At 37.6% G+C, this 19440-nt stretch overlaps 1 protein-coding gene across 7 annotated transcripts in view; it reads right to left on the minus strand.

The window, feature by feature from the left end:
* FGGY (FGGY carbohydrate kinase domain containing) overlaps positions 1-19440 on the minus strand; it is a 181243-nt gene that overhangs the window by 150813 nt on the left and 10990 nt on the right. For all 7 annotated transcript variants that reach the window (XM_060773599.2, XM_060773598.2, XM_067467862.1 and 4 more), the window contains exons 2-4: positions 14733-14944; positions 9022-9133; positions 8067-8218 (exon numbers count right to left, since the gene is read on the minus strand). In XM_060773599.2, coding sequence (XP_060629582.2) covers positions 8067-8218; positions 9022-9133; positions 14733-14933 — 465 coding nt within the window. In that variant the 5' untranslated portion in view covers positions 14934-14944. The remainder of the gene's footprint in view (positions 1-8066; positions 8219-9021; positions 9134-14732; positions 14945-19440) is intronic.

Here is a 19440-nt window from a genome sequence, read left to right on the forward strand (position 1 = left end):
GAGTTACAATGCTTAGAGATCTCCTGTTCCTTGAAGCAAAATAGGTCATCTCAACAAAGAGTTGAACAAAGGCATTGAAAAAGTACAGTTATGTACCATATTCTTATTGGGTTGACTCTCCACTACAAAGTAGCAAAAAAGATATGCATGGTGTGTTCTACACATGTTTGAGACATAGGTCCAAACGTTATATGTATATTATTACTAAACCAGGAGCCTCCGGTGGCGCAGTGGGTTAAACTGCTGAGCTACTGAGCTTGTTGACCGAAAGGTTGCAATTTCGAATCCGGGGAGCGGTGTGAGTTTCAGCCCCAGCTTCTGAAAACCTAGCAGTTTGAAACATGCAAATGTGAGTAGATGAATAGGTACCGCTTCTGCAAGAAGGTAATAGTGCTCCATGCAGTCATGCTAGCCACATGACCTTGAAAGTGTCAATGGACAACACCGGCTCTTCGGCTTAGAAATGGAGATGATCACCAACCCCCAGAGTTGGACACAACTGGACTTAATGTCAGGGGAAAACCTTTACCTTTACATATTACTAAAGCATGGGAGATGTAATATCACTCAAAAATGCCCACTTCAATGGGCTTATTTAAGCAATCACAATTGTGAATCTTGCTGAATTAATCCTATTTGAGACTGATCCATTCCAAGGCATGATATATTGAATGTAATAGTCAACATTTGCAACAAGCATGTTTCTAAGGACCTCAAATAGGACAGGTTTATTTGACAGACGTAACACAATAGCTGTCTCCAAAAGTAAGACTCAAATTGGACAAGGACATACTTTGGTCCTTCAGGTGTTTCTGAACTATAGCGCCTATGTTTCTTTCTCACTGGCCATGCTAGCTGGGTCTTCTGGAAGCTGAAGTCCAAAATACCCAAAAGGTCAATAGCTTCCCACTCAATCCCATTAAAAGATTCTGGAGCATGACAACTCTTCTTAAAACTAACTTGCTCCTAAGTCAAGCAATGACTCAACAGCAATTGGCACAACTTTCTGTCTTTTGCAATGATGCTTTGCCACAAGACATCTGATACGACCTTATATGGCTTTCCTTGTAATAGAAGATGAAGTAAGCTGATCTTCTCTCAGCAATGCAAGGTTAAAATGCTGAGTAAGCCATTGTACAGTAAACTGCTTCCTGTGTTACCGCCCAGGTAACACTGAGAGTTTTCTTTAAGTATTACGTGGGAATTTTAATGCAGAATGATTGCAAAGAAAACCACAGCATACTGGAAGGGTTCCAGATCAATGGGACTTGCTGAGACTGATGAAAGCAACAAGTTGTGAAATAACTGAACAGTACATCAATCCATGGAGATGGCTATAACAGCAATCCCAAGAAATTGATTCTTGGATAGAGAACAGTCCACCAATAATTACATTAGATCTTGAAGTACAGAAAATGTATAATGACTCAAGTTTGCACCGAGTAGAGCTGATCTCAAAAGATGTGTTAAATATTACTACTTTATATTCACACTCAAAAAATATGAAGGCCAGAGGGAACTGTAAAATGCAGAAGCTTAGCAGTAGTTCTACCACATATTCTCTGATGCCATTTGCTTCAATTCATAAGTTCTCTGTTTAGAAACCATTTTACCCTTCTTAGAAGAAAAATAAGGGTGGCTGGAGACAAGAAGAAGAGGAGGAGGAGGAGGAGGAGGAGGAGGAGGAGGAGGAGGAGGAGGAGGAGGAGGAAGAGGAAAAATGGCACACACTCCAGCTGCATGATACTTAAAAGAAATATTTCTTAATAGTGAACTAGGTAACATTTCATCCCCTTGAAAGCTGGAGGTTAAAGGCAGAGATCATAACCAAAAACCAGTTAGATAAACAGTAAACCTCTTTAAGCTGTCCTGCCAAATACAGCTTTCTCTTACCGCTTGGTCCAACCAAAAAAAAGGCTGTCCTCATGAACAAGCAGCAGAGATGTGTTTTAGAAGATTTATATTTATCTTCTTGGAAATATGGCCTGAGTATGTTATTTCCAAAATGTAAATTTGATAAAGTAAAATTTTCACATATTGCCATTTGCTCAACATGAACTTTTATGACACACTTTTCTCTTATAAACTTGACAGTTTATGCTATGTGTTTATTTTGGTTACGCTTACCTTTTGAATTCATTAGCATGCATGCTCACTGGTAAGACAGGAATATATGATCATGTATTAACATGATATCAAGCTGTAACTGAATATGTAATTGGTATTTAATAGTTCTTAGAAAGGGTAAAGCAAAACCAGGTCCTGCACCTGGATATTCAGAAAAGTGTAGATCTCTGGTTGACATTATCAACTCATCCCAGCACATATCTAGACATTCTCTTAAAAGTTTTAGGAAGCAACTTTCAAAGTATTCACTTTCTAACTGGCAAATTATTTTCTGCTAGTGTGACATCATTTGGCATTACAAGATCAGTATCACAGGCTTGAAAAGTTAGGATTTAAATCTCAGTTCATACATGTATTCATTACAATATCTGAACCACCCTGCTCTCCTCCCATTTTAATTATTTAAAAGAAATGTAAACCAGTCAAAACTGCATGTCTTTCATTTTATTTTCATTTTCACAATATAGGGACTGAACAAGTCTTTCATTTCTGAAGCAGTATGGAAAGAAACATTACACGCAAAACCAAGGCATATCCCTTTATTCCAGAGCTATTCCTAAAGGATATTTACAAGCCCCTATATTTGTGTACATAATTTTTTAACTCTATAGCAAATACAAAAGGGGGAAAAACCAAACAATGTTGAACCCCAGTGCCTCCTACTATTTCTATATAGTTTTGAAAACTAGACCATAATACCTTTAAAGATTCAGACATCCACATAAGCACTTGTGCACTTTCCGTATCCACAACTTCTGCATCCACAGCTGAAAAAATATTTTTTAAAAAATTCCAAAAAGCAATCCTTGATTTTGCCATGTGCCAAGCATAGCCATTTCATAGATCCTCAATTACTCCCCAGCACTGGTTTGAGTTGCTTGCTGTTTTATATATGAAACCCCATTTTCATACTCCTATTAATATCATGGCACTTGAGCATCTATGGATTTTAGTATCCATGGTGGTTCTGGAACCACACCCCAATGGATACTGAGATCACATTCTAGTTCCATCACTAGCCTTCCCTTTAAAAAAAATCAGTATTTCAAACTGCAGGTACAGTAGGCAAAAGTTACCCTACAATGATTTTGTGACACACTTTACATAACCAGAATGTTCTTGGAAATAGCAACCTTCTCAAGCTTCCACTAGTTATTTTTATGTGTATAATTGTTTATTGTATTGTATGTGTGTATTGGTTTGCCATTTTACCTAACCTCTTTGTTGTGGGAGGGGCTGCAGACCATGTCATCAGGTCTGGGCATGTTCAGGACTTGAGACTCCATTTTAGATGCATATGTTTGCTTTAGACTTCAGTGGAGATAGGAGCCATTAGACTCTTAAAGAGAGTACAAGCCACCTGTTTTTGCTTTGAGAAGCTATGTAGAGAAGTGTGTGTTTGCATCATAATAAATAAAGTTATACAGTTTAGACTTCAGTAAGATGTAGCTTAAAGACTCAATTGGACTATGGACTATTGATTGTAAGGAAGATGCCCTGTGTTACCGACACAGAAAAACTACTGAGAATCCAATTGTAACTGGACTCATAAGCAATGTGCATGTATGCTGTATACATGCATTTTTTCTGAGTAAACCGACTCTGTTACTTTTAAAGAAGACTGTTTATTTTGGCTCTTTAGAACATGATTTAAAGGCAAATATATTTTAAGGAAGAGTAGATGTTTTGGGGCAACTAAAAGAACACTAAAACTGCTAAATATATGTTTTTGTGTACTGGCAAGTCTGTGTCCCTGACAGTTCAAAGACATTACTAGGTCCATTAGTTTAACAGCTGGGTGACCTAGTTGCCTTGCTTGAGTGCTGGTGAACATCACCTTTCACAAAAGGCTGTAACTTCTAACAAGGCCAGTGACCAGTGGTTTTTCAAAAAGGATATGAATCCCATTTCCCAAATGGTTATGGAGACTCACATTTTCAAAAAGGTTATTGCATCATTTTACCAAAAACTGTAACATAAATTGCTCAATAAAAACTTTCAGTAGACAAAGACTCAAAGTAATCAACACAGTGCATCAGTATCTTTGTCAAAAAAAAGTTACACAGACAAACCTATCAATATCAGGAAAACAGAATCTTGAAAGTCAGTGTAGAAATCTAACAAATAATACCCATACATAGGCATACAAGTAATAAAACTAAATAATGGAAAATGACACCGAACATTCTGTTAATTGTTCCATATTCACAACTACAATCCTGACAAGTCACCATTATCTTATATTTTCACACCCATTTATTCCCCTATGTGGCCACGTTTGTCTACTTGGGGCTACTAGAGTAAACATTTTTGTTGGCAAGAGGCATGTTGATATTTCTAACACCCATTTAAAGAGTATGAAAATCAACCTTTTCCTAAAACCATTATAAATAATTAGAAGACCACTGAAAAATGAAACAGAAGCTTAAGTGAATATTCCTATTTCACGATAATGATAATTAACTCCCACTAACATGAATCTGTCATTATCAGGTTGTGCCAGTTATCTTCTTTGACCTTCTCTAGCCTCCACCTTGTTACTCTATGGTAAGAGTCAAGAAAAGAGACTCCAGCTGTTGTAACCTGACAGGAGGTAATTTACATTTGGCCTTCATTAAGAGAAAGAAAACATCATTGAGACCAAATGTATAAACCAGACTGGTAGAGGTTATAAAAAATTTAAGTGGCACACATTTTTTCTCTTTCATCTGACAGTTGGTATTAAAAAGCTATATATCATCCCGAACCACATAAAATCTAAACCAAAGAGAGGCCATTTCAATGTGACTGTGTGAACAGTCTGCTTTACTTTAGGGAAATTTCATACAGATGAACAAAGTCATCATCCAAGGTAGTAATTTTACAGGTTTCGTGAAGGATTTGGATACCATAAAAAAAGCATGGTGACTCTCCACCATAAGCAAGAGTTCTTTGCACCTGCAAATTAGAGGACAAATATCTTTGTGCCTATAAGCTATTACCTATACTTGTTGCTATTTTCCTATGTAGTCTCACCTTAACTGTTGAATAACCTTGTACATCAACATGACAAAACCCTCAAGAAGTCAATCAATCTATCTGCCTTATGGTATGAATCCATGTAAACAGCAATAAAATGTCTCTGTAATTTGCTCTTTAAATATCTCCAGTAAGGTGAATTATCTCATATCTCAAATACATTACAATGCCCTGAAGGGAAAAGGTTGATTGTTTGCTGGTTACCAACCATATTTTGAAATCAAGACAATATTTGTAGTCTATTTCTAGCTCATCCACTTCCAAACCTCCAAACTGATAAGTCAATAAAAGCTGAGTGCCCTTGAAGTAATGACAAATAGGGCACACCAAAGCTAACCTTCCTCTACTTGTCCCTACAATGTAGTCTATCAGAGACCCTCAGCATGTCCGAGATCATCAAGATTTAAAAGAACTAATCACACAAATCACTACATGAAGGAATATTTAGTTCTGTGTATTTTAATATGTATTTTATAGAACTACCTTTTAATATGTGCATTTATGGAATTTTTACAATGTTGATGTGTTTTAATTATGCTGTAACCCACCTTGAAACATGAGGAGAGGTGGGTAAGAAATAAAATTATTATTATTATTATTATTATTATTATTGACCTATTAGGCAACTATAGCAAGAATTTGATCACCCTTACATTCTAAGTACAGTATTCTAAATATCACAGGGTCTTTACCCTGTACTATTTTAACATCTTCCCATCCACTCTATTGGAAGGAATCCCTATGTTCACTGTAGCTGCACTCGGCAGTCCGACATAGCTTAAATGGTGGACCATGTTCTGCCACACTGCCCGCATTGTGCAGACATTTGTTCCTAATAGATAGACCCAATTCTGATGCAGTTCCCAAGCATGCCTGATGCTTTTTACAACTTATCCCAGATTTTTCTAAAGAAGCTATTCTGAGTGTTGCCAAGTTTGTAACTTAGCAAGTTCTACCAGAAGTAAGCTGATCAAATCCCACTGTGGTATGGTTCACATCCAGTGAATGCTATTAGGCTAGTTTTGGTACTGGTTACTGTACTGTCACCCACATATATATGCATAAATGTTGATACTTTTCTTTTTCTTTTTCCTTGCAACTATCTGGTTTGTGTCTGATCTGTGATTATCATAATAATGTATGCATGTATGTATGTTCATGTTGAATTTATTGAATGCTGGATAGACTAGATGTGCCCAATTCCCTAGAATTAAGTAAGCAGAGACAGAGTCCCCCCCCCCCCCCCCAATTTGAAATGATCTGGCAAAATTGGATCTCTAAGACTCATGTGTCACTGAGCCTCCATCTGACATGTACCAAATGATCAAGTGTTCAAAAGCATCACGACAGCTGATACTGTTGAGTTTTCCCAACTAACAAAGGTAACCACAAATCTATTTTATGCATGCTTATTTGGGAGTAAGCAGCACTGGACATGTGGAAGGGACTTCTACGTACACATTGTGCTTGTAAGAACCTTCATGTTTAAAGGTACTTCAATGATAATGGACTGTAAAATTAATTGTCCCTTCTTGAACCGCTGTGAGTCGCCTTCGGGCTTGAGATACAGTGGTATATAAGCAAAGTAAATAAATAAATAATAATAAATAAGTCTTTGCAAGTAGGCAAAATTAATAATAAAAGGACTGACAATGTTAAATGCCCCTCTCATTTAAAAAAAAAAGTTGTGAGTTTCTTTCCTGTTGATCCAGTTTTATCTGAAGCCCTAATCAAGAAAGAAAGAAAGAAAGAAAGAAAGAAAAGAAAAGAAAAGAAAAGAAAAGAAAAGAAAAGAAAAGAAAAGAAAAGAAATCCCTCTGTCTATTATTATCATGGCTGGCCCCATCCCTTTTACCAAGTCTTGCCCCAAAAAGTCTAAATTTATTTACAGAACCATTGACTTACTAAGTTCCTATTCAATCAATAAATCTACCTTGGTTGCAGTTAAAAATTAAGATTTAGGCCTAAGATGTTCTGCTCCATCCTTACAATAATCTTCTTCAACCCCAGTGTTCTTCTTCAGATGGGTGAATGGTTAAAAACATGTGCTGTATAAGTTCATGCCTTCCTATATAATTGCTTTCCATCCCTGAGGAAATGTGTTTGCAGAAGAGCTTTAATGCCTGATGTTTCCCAGTTATTGCCCACCAGAGTACATACTATTGCTATTTTCCCCATTTTTTCTCTTGTGTTAACATGAAAACTTTACACATTCACACTATAGTAGAGCAGAATTAAGAGCAACATTGGGTTGCTCATGGAGCACTGGCTTTTTAGGCCACTAAGTCACCAAAACCATGAATTACTAAGAATCCATGCTGCAAACTTTGAGGTGGGTGAAAAACATCTGGAAACAGAACTAGTAACACTGCTCTCCAATGTACTAAACTGAAAAAGCTGGTGAACATTATCCATATTGTGCCCTCCAGCTACTTTGAGCTTGGATATGAACATTTTCTTTAGTTAGCAAATTATGGAAGCATGTTTTTATTTTTCTAAAGCCAAATATATGAGATGCCAGGCTCTCCAATGGAGAACAAAGGCACAATCACATCAGAAATGTAATGACTTGGAAGTAGCTAACGTAAAAACAGAAATCCTCAGAAGATTGTTCAAAGGACTCACTGTTCTTTGTTCCAATTGTTGGAGATTGTACGGACTCTTTACTTCTCCTTCATGGAAATAGTTCAACATATTTAGAATGCTTTACTATCTTTGACTGTAAATTGACATCATCACTACTAAATCTGGTTTTGTAGAGTTGTAATGGATTGTGGTACCCATCATTCTGAGGCAGCATGGCGGATGGAAGTGAGGGGAGTTAGAGTGCCATGTATTGGAAAAGACTGTGTGAATGGTTAGTAGAATTAAAGTTAATTGACCAGCAACCAGAATTCTTTTGTTTTTTAAGATATACTCACTTCTTTCAACCACAGCAACTTTGGTGGCTGCATCTCAACTGACATTGCTCCTCCAACAAAACGCAAGACATTGTGATTTGTCCCATTGATACGTGTTACTTGATCGGCTGCACGATGATCCATCCACATGATGATGTTTCTGTTGCATTCTCCTTGAAAACACAACACCAAATTTACAATTAGTTTTGTTTCATTTAGCTATGTTGAAATCCACTCCCTGCATACCTTGCCTTTCTATTATCACGCAATTCAAAATATTGTGCATGAAGTTCTTCAATGATTTCCCCTTGATGGAAAGACCAAGATCTTTTTAGTTTCAATGGAGGCAGGTTACTTTCCTGTGGCTGTGGTTAAGTATGTAGTACAACATATTGGTTAAGGATAACACAGAGAAAACATCTAGTTAGGCTAGAATTGGGGACGGGGGCCCTCTCAATGTCCAGCTACACTATTTCACCTTTAGTTTCATTTTCTGACTAATATAACACTAGAAAAGTGGGAAACAGCTGAACAATATCTATTCTGAGGACAGGATACTTCATATGACTACCAGATGAAATTAGGAGATTCACAGTTACATGTCTTTCTCCTTTGTTGTCTCTGTGGGTAAAGAGGAGCAAACTTATGATCCAGAGTTGGGTGACTTTCTGGAATGCCAAAGAGCTGGCAACAGCTCTTTTAAAAGAAGCATAGGCCTTGGACCAGACATTTAGCCAAGAGCGACAGATGAATGCTGAAATCTGGTGGCAATTCTGGCTCAATGAAGGAATTAACTGAATGTATTCTTGGTGCAAAGCTTCTCACATAAACTAATGTAGGATGTATCATGAAGATATGTGTGCTAATTCTACTTTTCTGGTTGAAGCTTTCCCCATTTTAATTTCATCTCTGACCTAATGCATATTATTTTTAAACTATTCTTTAACACTGCACTTCTTCTAGTTGAAGGTCTCACCTTCAGTGTTGACTGTCAAGGGCCGGAAATGGCTATCCAAGACAACAAGAGAACAGGTAGCATCGAAACCAAGTCCTCGAATCTGGGAAATATTGATCCCTTGGATAACTTTCTGCAGGATATGAAAAAAGACATATAATCAAAACCACACAGTTACACAACAATAAAAATAGCAGAAGCAACCACACAGAAGGATATCTAAAGAGAAAGAAGTGCTTTGGGTAGTTATATAATGAGTCATTTTTAAAAGAGTGGTTTTTTTCCTTAAGCATTTCTTATGTAGATGAGAGCAAAAATGAATTTGCAATATGATGTACACCATTTAAGACTACTGGTCCATCTAGCCTTGTATTGGATATTTGGATAATAACAGTTCTCTGAAGGCTCAGACAACAAAATGTTCCCAGTGAAGCTATTTGTTGAGTTCTAGGGTCAGAGAAGCAGATGGTGAAAACAGAAGAATGGCCTGCCTCAGGGGAGCGTGCTTGCTCCATCAATGCTTAACATTTACACAAATGATCGGCCACTGCCAGAAGGGACAGAGTTTCATCTATGCTGATGATTATGCTATCACTACTTAAGCAGGGAGCTTTAAAATGGTTGAACAGAAGCTCTCCGAGACTTTAATGTGTGTTTAAGAACAGACAGGCATCTCGAGGGCCGACAGTTACCTGGGAAGGAATCCCACTGGAGCATGGCAGCACACCAAAATATCTGGGAGTTATGCTGGACCATGCTCTGACTTACAAGAAGCATTGCTTGATTATCAAGCAAAATGTGGGTGCTAGAAATAATATCATATGAAAGCTGACTGGCACAACCTGGGGACCACAACCAGACACAGTGAAGACATCTGCCCTTGTGCTTTGCTACTCTGCTGCTGAATACGCATGCTGAGTGTGGAATACATCTCACCATGTTAAAACAGTGGATGTGGCTCTTAATGAGACATTCTGCATTATCACAGGATGTCTACTCCCTACACACCTGGAGAATTTATACTGTTTAGCCGGTACTGCACCACCTGACATCAGCCGGGAAGTAGCAGCCTGTAATGAAAGGATCAAGGCACTGACATCTCCGGCCCATCCTCTGTTCGAACATCAGCCAGCAAGCGAACTCCCTAAATCAAGAAATAGCTTCCTAAGATCTACAGAGATACTTGCAGGAACACCTCAGCAAGCAAGAATCCAAAAGTGGCAGGTTAAAACCTGGAACCTCAATCAGTGGCTGATACCAGATGAGAAACTCCCCCCTGGGCACAAAGAAGACTGGGCAACTTGGAAGGCGAGCCCCCGGTGGAGCAGTGGGTTAAAGCCCTGTGCCGGCAGAATTGAAGACCGACAGGTTGCAGGTTCGAATCCGGGGAGAGGCGGATGAGCTCCCTCTATCAGCTCCAGCTCCTCATGCGGGGACATGAGAGAAGCCTCCCCTGGGCAATGTCCTTGCAGACGGCCAATTCTCTCACAACAGGAGCAACTCCTGACACGACAAAAAAAAAAAAAACTTGGAAGGCACTAAACAGACTGCACTCTGGCACAATGAAATGCAGAGCTAACCTTAAGAAAAGAGGGTACAAAGTAGAGTCCACAACATGTGAGTGTGAAGAAGAACAAACCGCAGACTGCTTACTTCTATGCAGTCTGAGCCCTGCCATATAGACGACAGAGGTCCTTCTCACAGCACTACTAGAGGCACTTGAAGTGGCCAGCTTCTAGTCAAAGGAAATTTAGTATATCACCAAGTTTTTAATTTTGTTTTGTGGATTTTCTATACATTATAACTGTATTCTCAATTTGCTTTTGTCATGAAAAATAAAAAAAATTAAGTGAAGCTATCTACAATATTTTTGTGGCCATGCAAATAAAAGGTTATAAGGCCTCCCTGAATCATCAGTGGGTTGTTTTCAACTTTTCAAATGGAGATTGTCATTAAAATTTGTTAAGCATTAACAAAAACAGGGCTTGGCTAGGAAAAGTAAGTGCAATGGTATGGGAAACCTAAAGGCAAGTAGCAATTTTAATACTAACAGATTCCCAATTGAAGAGCAAGAAAACCCTGAATACAATTATTTCAAGTTAGTGCTTAATAGTATTAACAATCAATTGCTAGTCCCAACTAGAGGAGACCCACTGAATCCCTGGGATCTATATTAGTAAATCAACACTTATTAGCAATTAATTATATGAGCAGAACTACTGAACAGTTAAATCCTAAAAGTGGGGATCACATTTATTTTTATGTTTTTTGTAAAAACTGTGTTGTAATCCAGGTTGGAATAGACCCATGATAAAACATAATTCTATTCTAATTTACACAGAAGTAAGCCCCACTGAATCCAATCAAATTTCCTTATGAATAGACACTAATAGGTTTGCTCTTATGATCAATCTAATTTTCAGAGGTCCCTGTTCAGACTGCTTTTGAATCAAACTAAAATGTCACCAAACAAAATATTCCCTGGGCTGCCACTTGCACAAAGAAGCATCACCACAAAGAAAATGTGAGGGGGATGGTAAGGGTGGATGGCCAAGATTTCCCCTTACTCTATAGTGGCAGGAGGGGGGTGGGCACAGGAGAGAGGTGTAAACCATCCCAGAGACAATCTGGCATTTGTCATGCTGGATCAGTCTCAGGATAAGTCATTGGTGTAGATGTACCCTAAGGGTACATTGGGTAAGGGGTACACCAATTACTGCAGAATTACAGTAGAGTCTCCCTTATCCAACCTTCACTCATCCAATGTTCTGGATTATCCAATGCAGTCTGCCTCCCGCCTGGATCCACAACTGTTTCAATACATTGCAATGTTTTGGTGCTAAATTCGGAAATACAGTAATTACTACATAACATTACCGTGTATTTAACTGCTTTTTCTGTCAATTTATTGTAAAACATGATGTTTGGTGCTTGATTTGCAAAATCATGACTTAATTGGATGTTTAATAGGCTTTTCCTTAATTCCTTCTTATTATCCAACATTTTCGCTTAATCAACATTCTGCCGGCCCATTTATGTTGGATAAGCAGGACTCTACTGTAGGTGGTTTGTGAAAATCCATCCAGTCAAATGTTTACTAAGGTTTTCACTTTTTCTGAAGGTGAAAACTGATTGACATTCTCATAAACATAAATAAGTCCCAATAATTCATCTTAATTTAATTTAGCTTGTTAAATATATCCAGGCACTAGTTAATTCAATGAGACTAGTCAGATATGATGTGACTTATAAGTTAATTATATTCCAACCACTATGGAGAAAAAATCTCTTCCCCAACATAAGGCCTCAGATGTAGCTACTACTAGAAGCTTTGAATCAGCCAAGCAAAGGTCTTGTTAAATGTGAACAATTTAAAAATATATAATTTACAAAGAAATGGTTTGTGAAATAATTTTGTAAACAAGCAGTTTTGTCATGCTGATTTCTCAGAGTCCCCCCCCCCCCCAAAGTAATCCCCAACGAACTCATTGGCATTTTTTGGGATTTTAGAACGATGTTGTGTCAATATATTTTGAGGAAAGTAGAAAAATATGTATCAAAACATTTCTTTTCAGTAACCAAAACAGCTTCAAAATGAAAGTCACCATTCTGGGCAACCCCCGTCTTACATACATCACTTTTTATATAGGTGCTTAAGGTAAAACCAATTCAAACCAGATCATTATGTCACTTGGGGAACTTTGTAAGTCAACACTTACAAAAATCCTCATTGGTCCAGTAAGATTGCTCAGGTTGGCATTAACAATTGGATTTAGCCCCTGCTGCTTAGGTACGTTAGAAAACTTAAATAAAAGTGAGATTGAAGTGGCAATTAAATGTGAGATGAAGAAGAATATTCTGTTTCATTATCTATACAGCGGTTGCTCTGGGCCCAACCCATAGCCCTCTGTCTCCTTTAGGACACTCACTGTAGAGCATGGCTCATTAATGTTTGAAGAGACTGATCAATAACAAGAGAACAATGAACTGTCCAACGACGAATTACCAGGCATCTCATACATATTTAAAGAGAGCCAGCCTCCAAACATTGAGTTGTCCAAGCCCAGAGCTTTTTGCAAAGTGTTAAAGGGCTCCCTAGTCTGATGCTTGCTGCCAATCAAGGTCAGGCTATCCACACAAAAAATCCAAAGAATAGTTCTTGATTAACTAGTGAAACTTTAAAAAAAACTCCTCTTGGTTAAATTTTAGCTTTCATGTAAAGAGACCTCGCAATCTCCAATGTCATTTTCCAAAAGTAATTCCTTAGAATTATAGTTCTAAGACCCAAAAGATTCACCGCTATAGTTATCAGTTCTGAATCTAATGTTTACTTTAGCACTCTTAGTTTTTCTGAGCATTTTTTCTATAGAATTTAGACCAGCATAAAATAGTGTTTGCCTTTCTATACCTCAAATGGGAAATCGTGAGGGGCACTCTAATATCTGCACAAAAGAAAATATTATGAACATCTATTTACATTCTTTCATTCTGATGAATATAAAGAAGGCAGATGCTGTATACACTCATGTAAGTATGAGTCCAGAAGTCTTAGTCAAAAAAATTGACCCCCAAAACATGGGGCAACTTATCCATTGGGCAATGTCAACACTGTACTTTAACATTTTTTCAAGAAAGGAGCCATGCCCTTCTCTGAACAGAATGGCAGAAAGCAAGAGTTTAGTCTGTTTCAGGGGGACCTCCAAAAAGCATTAGGTCTCTCTACTCTCTCCATGAAAATGCTACTTCTGCCGGTTTTGAGGCCTGGGTAGAGAAACTGTGGTGCCAGCCAGGGGCAACTGGCCCCCTAAGAACCATCTACACTAACAATATAATCCAGTTTCTGAATGCAGATTATTTGTTTCAAACTGGATTATATGAATCTACACTGAATTATGTGGCGGTTTAGATGGGACTGAGACATTTAATCACGAGCCACATCATATTTCATAACAATGGCCTGAAAACCAGCCCTCAACCTATACATGAGGTCTGATGCAGATATTTGATCTGGATCAAGATCTTGACCTCTGGTTAACAGCTTGTTTATTTTAACTTTGGTTGTAATGTGGGTTATATGCTTATGTGTATGTATTAAATGTGTTTTATCAAATGTTTTGATACAGCCAATGGGCTAATCAATAAAATGTATTCTTACTATACATAAGGTCAATATGGCAATTGACATTTTGTTTCTGAGTGTTACCATGAGAGTCTATCATTTTCTCCCTCTGGAAAGATTGAGCACTTCTCAGAATCACGTTTCTGAATTTTAAAACTTAAACATTCCTGTCCATTTTGTTGACTAAATTAAAAAGAGATGCAAGTCAAGTTCACTCATTTTTTTTCAGTGGGATTTTGTTATATCTCATTTTAGAAGGAGCACATAGTAAACAACAGTAAACGACAGAAATGTTTGTGGAAGCAGTAGACATACATATGAGAAAACAACATAGCTGTGTTTGGTATAAGGCATATAACTCGGAAGCTGCTGTTAAATTCTCATCCTGACTGTTTGCCCCTTATATGGTTGCATATGGAATTGGGAAACCCAGATTTCCAGAAATTAGAAACAGACAGAAAACTGGCTGATAAATTTCACATACCCCCACCCCAAATCTTTTATTATTCATATGAGAGAAAACAGCTCAATGTGATAAACAGAACAGAGGATTGTCCATTCTCATTAGTCAAGTTGCATCACAGAGTATAGCATTCTATGTCTATGTCTGTACCTTTGTGACTGCACAACACGCAGCCCAGATGTCATCCGAGGATTGCTCATAGTGGTCTGGATGTGGTGCCCAAATTTGAATTGGTTGGTCTGCGTAAGCCACGACTGTCCCAGACTGGTCTACCAAAGCCGCACGGACACTCGCTGTGCCAACATCAATTCCAACATAGTAATTTACTGCTTCCGGATTCTCGCTTTTCATTTTAAACTGACCTTTGGGTGATAAGAAAACAGACGTCAGGTTTTGGAAATATATTTTACTCAGATAAATGTTGAAAACTTCATGATTGCTGTTCACTGTCACCATGGTCACAGGATCACAATGGATTCTTATTTACAAAATACAGTGTTTGGGGACTGATTACAGTTTTGTTACGCCACATGGCAAATATCCTATAAGTGTGATGTAACTACAACAAAAATTTCATCAATTTTTGTCCTCCATTATGCATCACTTATCCTATGAAATAGTTATTACAGTCAAGACAAGAAGTAAGGCTATCAAAAATATCTAGAGTCACACAAACAATATTTTTAATTTTTCCTCCCACAGGTCACACACAAAATTCACAGGAAGATATTATCATTCTTCTCCTTAGTGGAGGTTCCACTGCCATTTAGGCATTCACACCCGATAAATTGGGATTGGAATTTAGGTGTAATGAAAATACCGACCTAGCAGATTAGACTAACACACAAACAAAAGACATTGTGTTTAAAGCAATTCAATCTCTTTGTATATGCCCAACCTTGTTGTCTGTTTACAAATGAATTCATTCCCTCTCATAGCTAATGTAGGATTGTGACTACTTCTTCTCACTAGAATTCCCCAAAGAGGGTTCATTTTTGTACATTTTTACATTGGTTAAACGCTTTTTATGAGAAAATACTCTTTAGGTATAAACTAAACATAAATACACAATTTATGACAGAGGTGGCATTTTGTCTCACATTTTTACCACTAGCAAAGTTCATATGTTTATCAAATGGGTAATAAGGTTCTGTAAAAATGATGTCTGCACTGCTGACTTAACACTAATCTGTACCTAAAAATGACATTTTTTAAAAAAAAACTCACCTGATATTTCAGTAAATTGTTTTATTGAATGATAAATAACTTCACTGGCCAAACAACTGCCTGGATTTTTCGAATCATATATACCTACTCCTTCGTATTTAATAAGGTCTTGGAACAAAGACACTATTGTTACTGTTTTCAGCAGTGTGTCAAACATTATCTCTCAATGGTAAAACATTACATTTGTGGGTTTGACCTTTGTGGATTTGATTATTCACAGATTTGATTAACATAGTTTCTCCAGGAATCTCTAGGTCCTCCAATGTGATTTTATGCTTAACTTTCACCAGATCTTTTTTGGCATTCTGGAGGTTGCAATTCTCTACTGACATCATCTAAATGACTGTGATCCTACCTATCCACCCACCCTATCCGGCAAAAGAAAACAAAACAAAAACACAGTTTCAGCTGAAGAAGCCCTTTCTCCTTGGCCATTTACTAGTGAAGATGCGGTATTAAAGATATGTCTTACTATATGCTATCTCCAAATGCAGAGCAACTGACATCATATACTGAAATCTCTAGGATCGAGAAGAGTGATTCTCAACCTGATGTTTTGGCCTTCAACTCCCAGAAATCCCAACAACTGGTAAACTGTCTGGGATTTCTGGGAGTTGTACGTCAGAACACCCGGGGACCCACAGGCTGAGAACCACTGATCTAGGAAGACAGACACTTCTCCAATGCTTCCCACTCTCCACTGGTCACTACATGGCTATGAAGGAAGGTAAAAAATAAGAGTTTAGGGAACTGAAAGAGGAGACATAACATAGTTCCTCGTGCAGGACTTTTCCACTGGATTTCTGAGGCCCCTTCCACACAGCTAAATAAAATCCCACATTTTCTGCTTTGAACTGAAATATATGGCAGTACATTAATGTCAAAAATACATAGTATGATTTTTCATAGGATTTGTGCTACATTAGAACAGTAAAACAAATATCACTTAAGTAAAATAAACATTAAATATTAAATAACCAGAAAAATAAAATAAGGTGTAAACACTAAACTAATCTGGGAATTTGCTACTGAAACACATCCAATGAGATGACCCAGATATTGTGGGATTTTCTGCCTTGATATTCTGGGTTATATGACTGTGTGGAAGAGCTCTGTGAGACAGGCTCTCAAATTTTACTTTAAATTAAATTCATAATACAGTTGTGATTGTGTCAAACACATGCCAGGAAATTCTATTTTTAAAACTTTTTAACCCAATAAAGTCCTCTTTGATGAATAGACATGCTTTCTCTTTGTCAAAGCTGCCCAAGAGGGTGGCTCAGTGCTTTGTAATTATACAGTCCCCAATACAACTGTATTGTATTTATAACTAACTTTTTATCTAATAATCTAACTTGGAGCTAAGGAATATGATTCAATCTCTGACATTTTTGACATAAGATGTGTCTGAATAATAGAAATCAAGCAAATTGTTTTTAAATATTACACCTTCATTTATTATTCCTTGGCATTACTTCTAATGAGGCCTTTCTGGGTTGTCCAAAGAAAAACACTTCTGTAACTCAATCCAGTTTCCTTATAAAAACATTGTTTGATGCTAAGAAAATTATTCGAATATAATACATCTGGGGTTTCACCTACATGACATCTGGATCAGACCAAACCACTGAAAGCACCAGTGTGACTTTTTTTTTCCTCCCCTGGGATCACAGCGATGATGCCTCAGAAATGAAGTCTCAACATAATTTTGCTAGAACACAAATAGTCAACAAATTGTAACGGAAGATTTTAATGTTTGTATGATTAATACTACAAGACAAATAAAGGCAAACTAACCTGGAACACTTCTTACCTAGCTGTATAGGATTTGGAATGGAACAAATAGATACAGCGTGAAGATCCAGCTCACACTTTTTATTTGCCAGATCTTAAGCAAGCAGATCTTAAGCAATTCAGAAATACAATAGGCCCTCCACTGTCATGGGTGTTAGAACCCACCATAAAAGTGGGGGAAAGTGAAAAAATGCTATTTATTTTACCTGAGAGAACACCTCTCTAAGAAACTCTAGGGTCCTCCAGCATGTCTCTATGGTCAACTTCTATTAGAGGTTGACCACATCTCACTGGAGGACGTAGAGATTCCTAAAGAGTTGTTCTCTCTAGAAATATTTTAAATCATTCAATGTGACGCTATGCTCAATTTATGATTAAAATTGTTCACAGTCATACTGGAGGACATAGAGATTTCTAGGGACAACATATTAAATTTGGGAATAATCAAATCCCCCCAAAAATTAACTTTTATATCTGGAAAGCAGGTTGTGTTCAAGAAGACCTTTCTCTTCTGGACTGATGCTTAAGTGCCCAGATTACCAAGCTAGAAAAATGTACAATAACAACTACATTTAGACACAGAATGTTTTTAATTGACGTAACTAGTGTGAGAACAAAAACTTGAGATTAGGGTTTTGAAATGTATTGCAAGAAAAAGTTATCAGCAGGATTGCCAACATGCACATGGATCACAAGAGTCTACCTAATTTGTTGTTGTGTATTCATTCAGTTGCTTCCAACTCTTCGTGACCTCATGGACCAGCCCATGCTAGAACTCCCTGTCGGCCGTGGCCTCCCCCTGCTCCTTCAAACTCAAGCCAGTCACTTCAAGGATACCATCCATCCATCTTGCCCTTTGTCTGCCCCTCTTCCTTTTTCCTTCCATTTTCCCAAGCTTTCCTGTCTTCTCATTATGTGACCAAAGTATTTCATCTTTGCCTCTAATATCCTTCCTTTCAGTGAGCAGTTGGACTTTATTTCCTGGAGTATGGACTGGTTTGATTTTCTTGCGGTCCAAGGCACTCTCAGAATTTTACTCCAGCACCACAGTTCAAAAGTGCCTATCTTCCTTTGTTCAGCCTTCCTTATCGTCTAGCTCTCACATCCATAGGTTGCTATGGGGAATACCATTGCTTTAACTAGGCAGAGCTTTGTTGCCAGTGTGATGTCTCTACTCTTCACTATTTTATCGAGAGTGGTCATTCTTCTCCTTCCAAGAAGTAAACATCTTCTGATTTTCTGGCTGCAGTCTGTGTCTGCAGTAATCTTCACACCAAGAAATACAAAGTCTGTCACTGCCTCCATGTTTTCTCCCTCTATTTGCCAGTTATCAATCAGTCTGGTTGCCATAATCTTGGGTTTTTGATGTTTAACTGTAACTCAGCTTTTGCACATTCTTCTTTCACCTTGGTTAAAAGGTTCATATTGCTGACATTACAATTCAGAGAAACATGATATTTGAAGTAGGGCAGTTAGTAAAATTCCCCATTGATCACTACGGAGAATATTTAAAAAACAGACAACAATTGTTTCCTTTATGAATCTCCAAAGAGACAGAACTATTTTCCAAATGAAGATTAGTGATCAAAGGTCCACTGTACACTATAAATATTTGGACAGCCCATCAAACAACAATTTGCAGAGCTATTGCTCAACTGTTTTCACAGGAAACCCCATGCTTCCCTTTTTATCCTTGAACAAATATGCTAGTTATCTCCCATTGAGACAATGATGAAAGAAGCAAAATACAGTAATGTATGAAAATCATTTTCATTTAAAAACCCAAACGCCCTACTCTGAGTGTTATTTACATTGAATACACAGCCAAAATAGAGAC

The sequence above is a fragment of the Anolis sagrei genome, chromosome 4 (genome assembly GCF_037176765.1).
Source record: "Anolis sagrei isolate rAnoSag1 chromosome 4, rAnoSag1.mat, whole genome shotgun sequence".
Classification (NCBI taxonomy): domain Eukaryota; kingdom Metazoa; phylum Chordata; class Lepidosauria; order Squamata; family Dactyloidae; genus Anolis; species Anolis sagrei.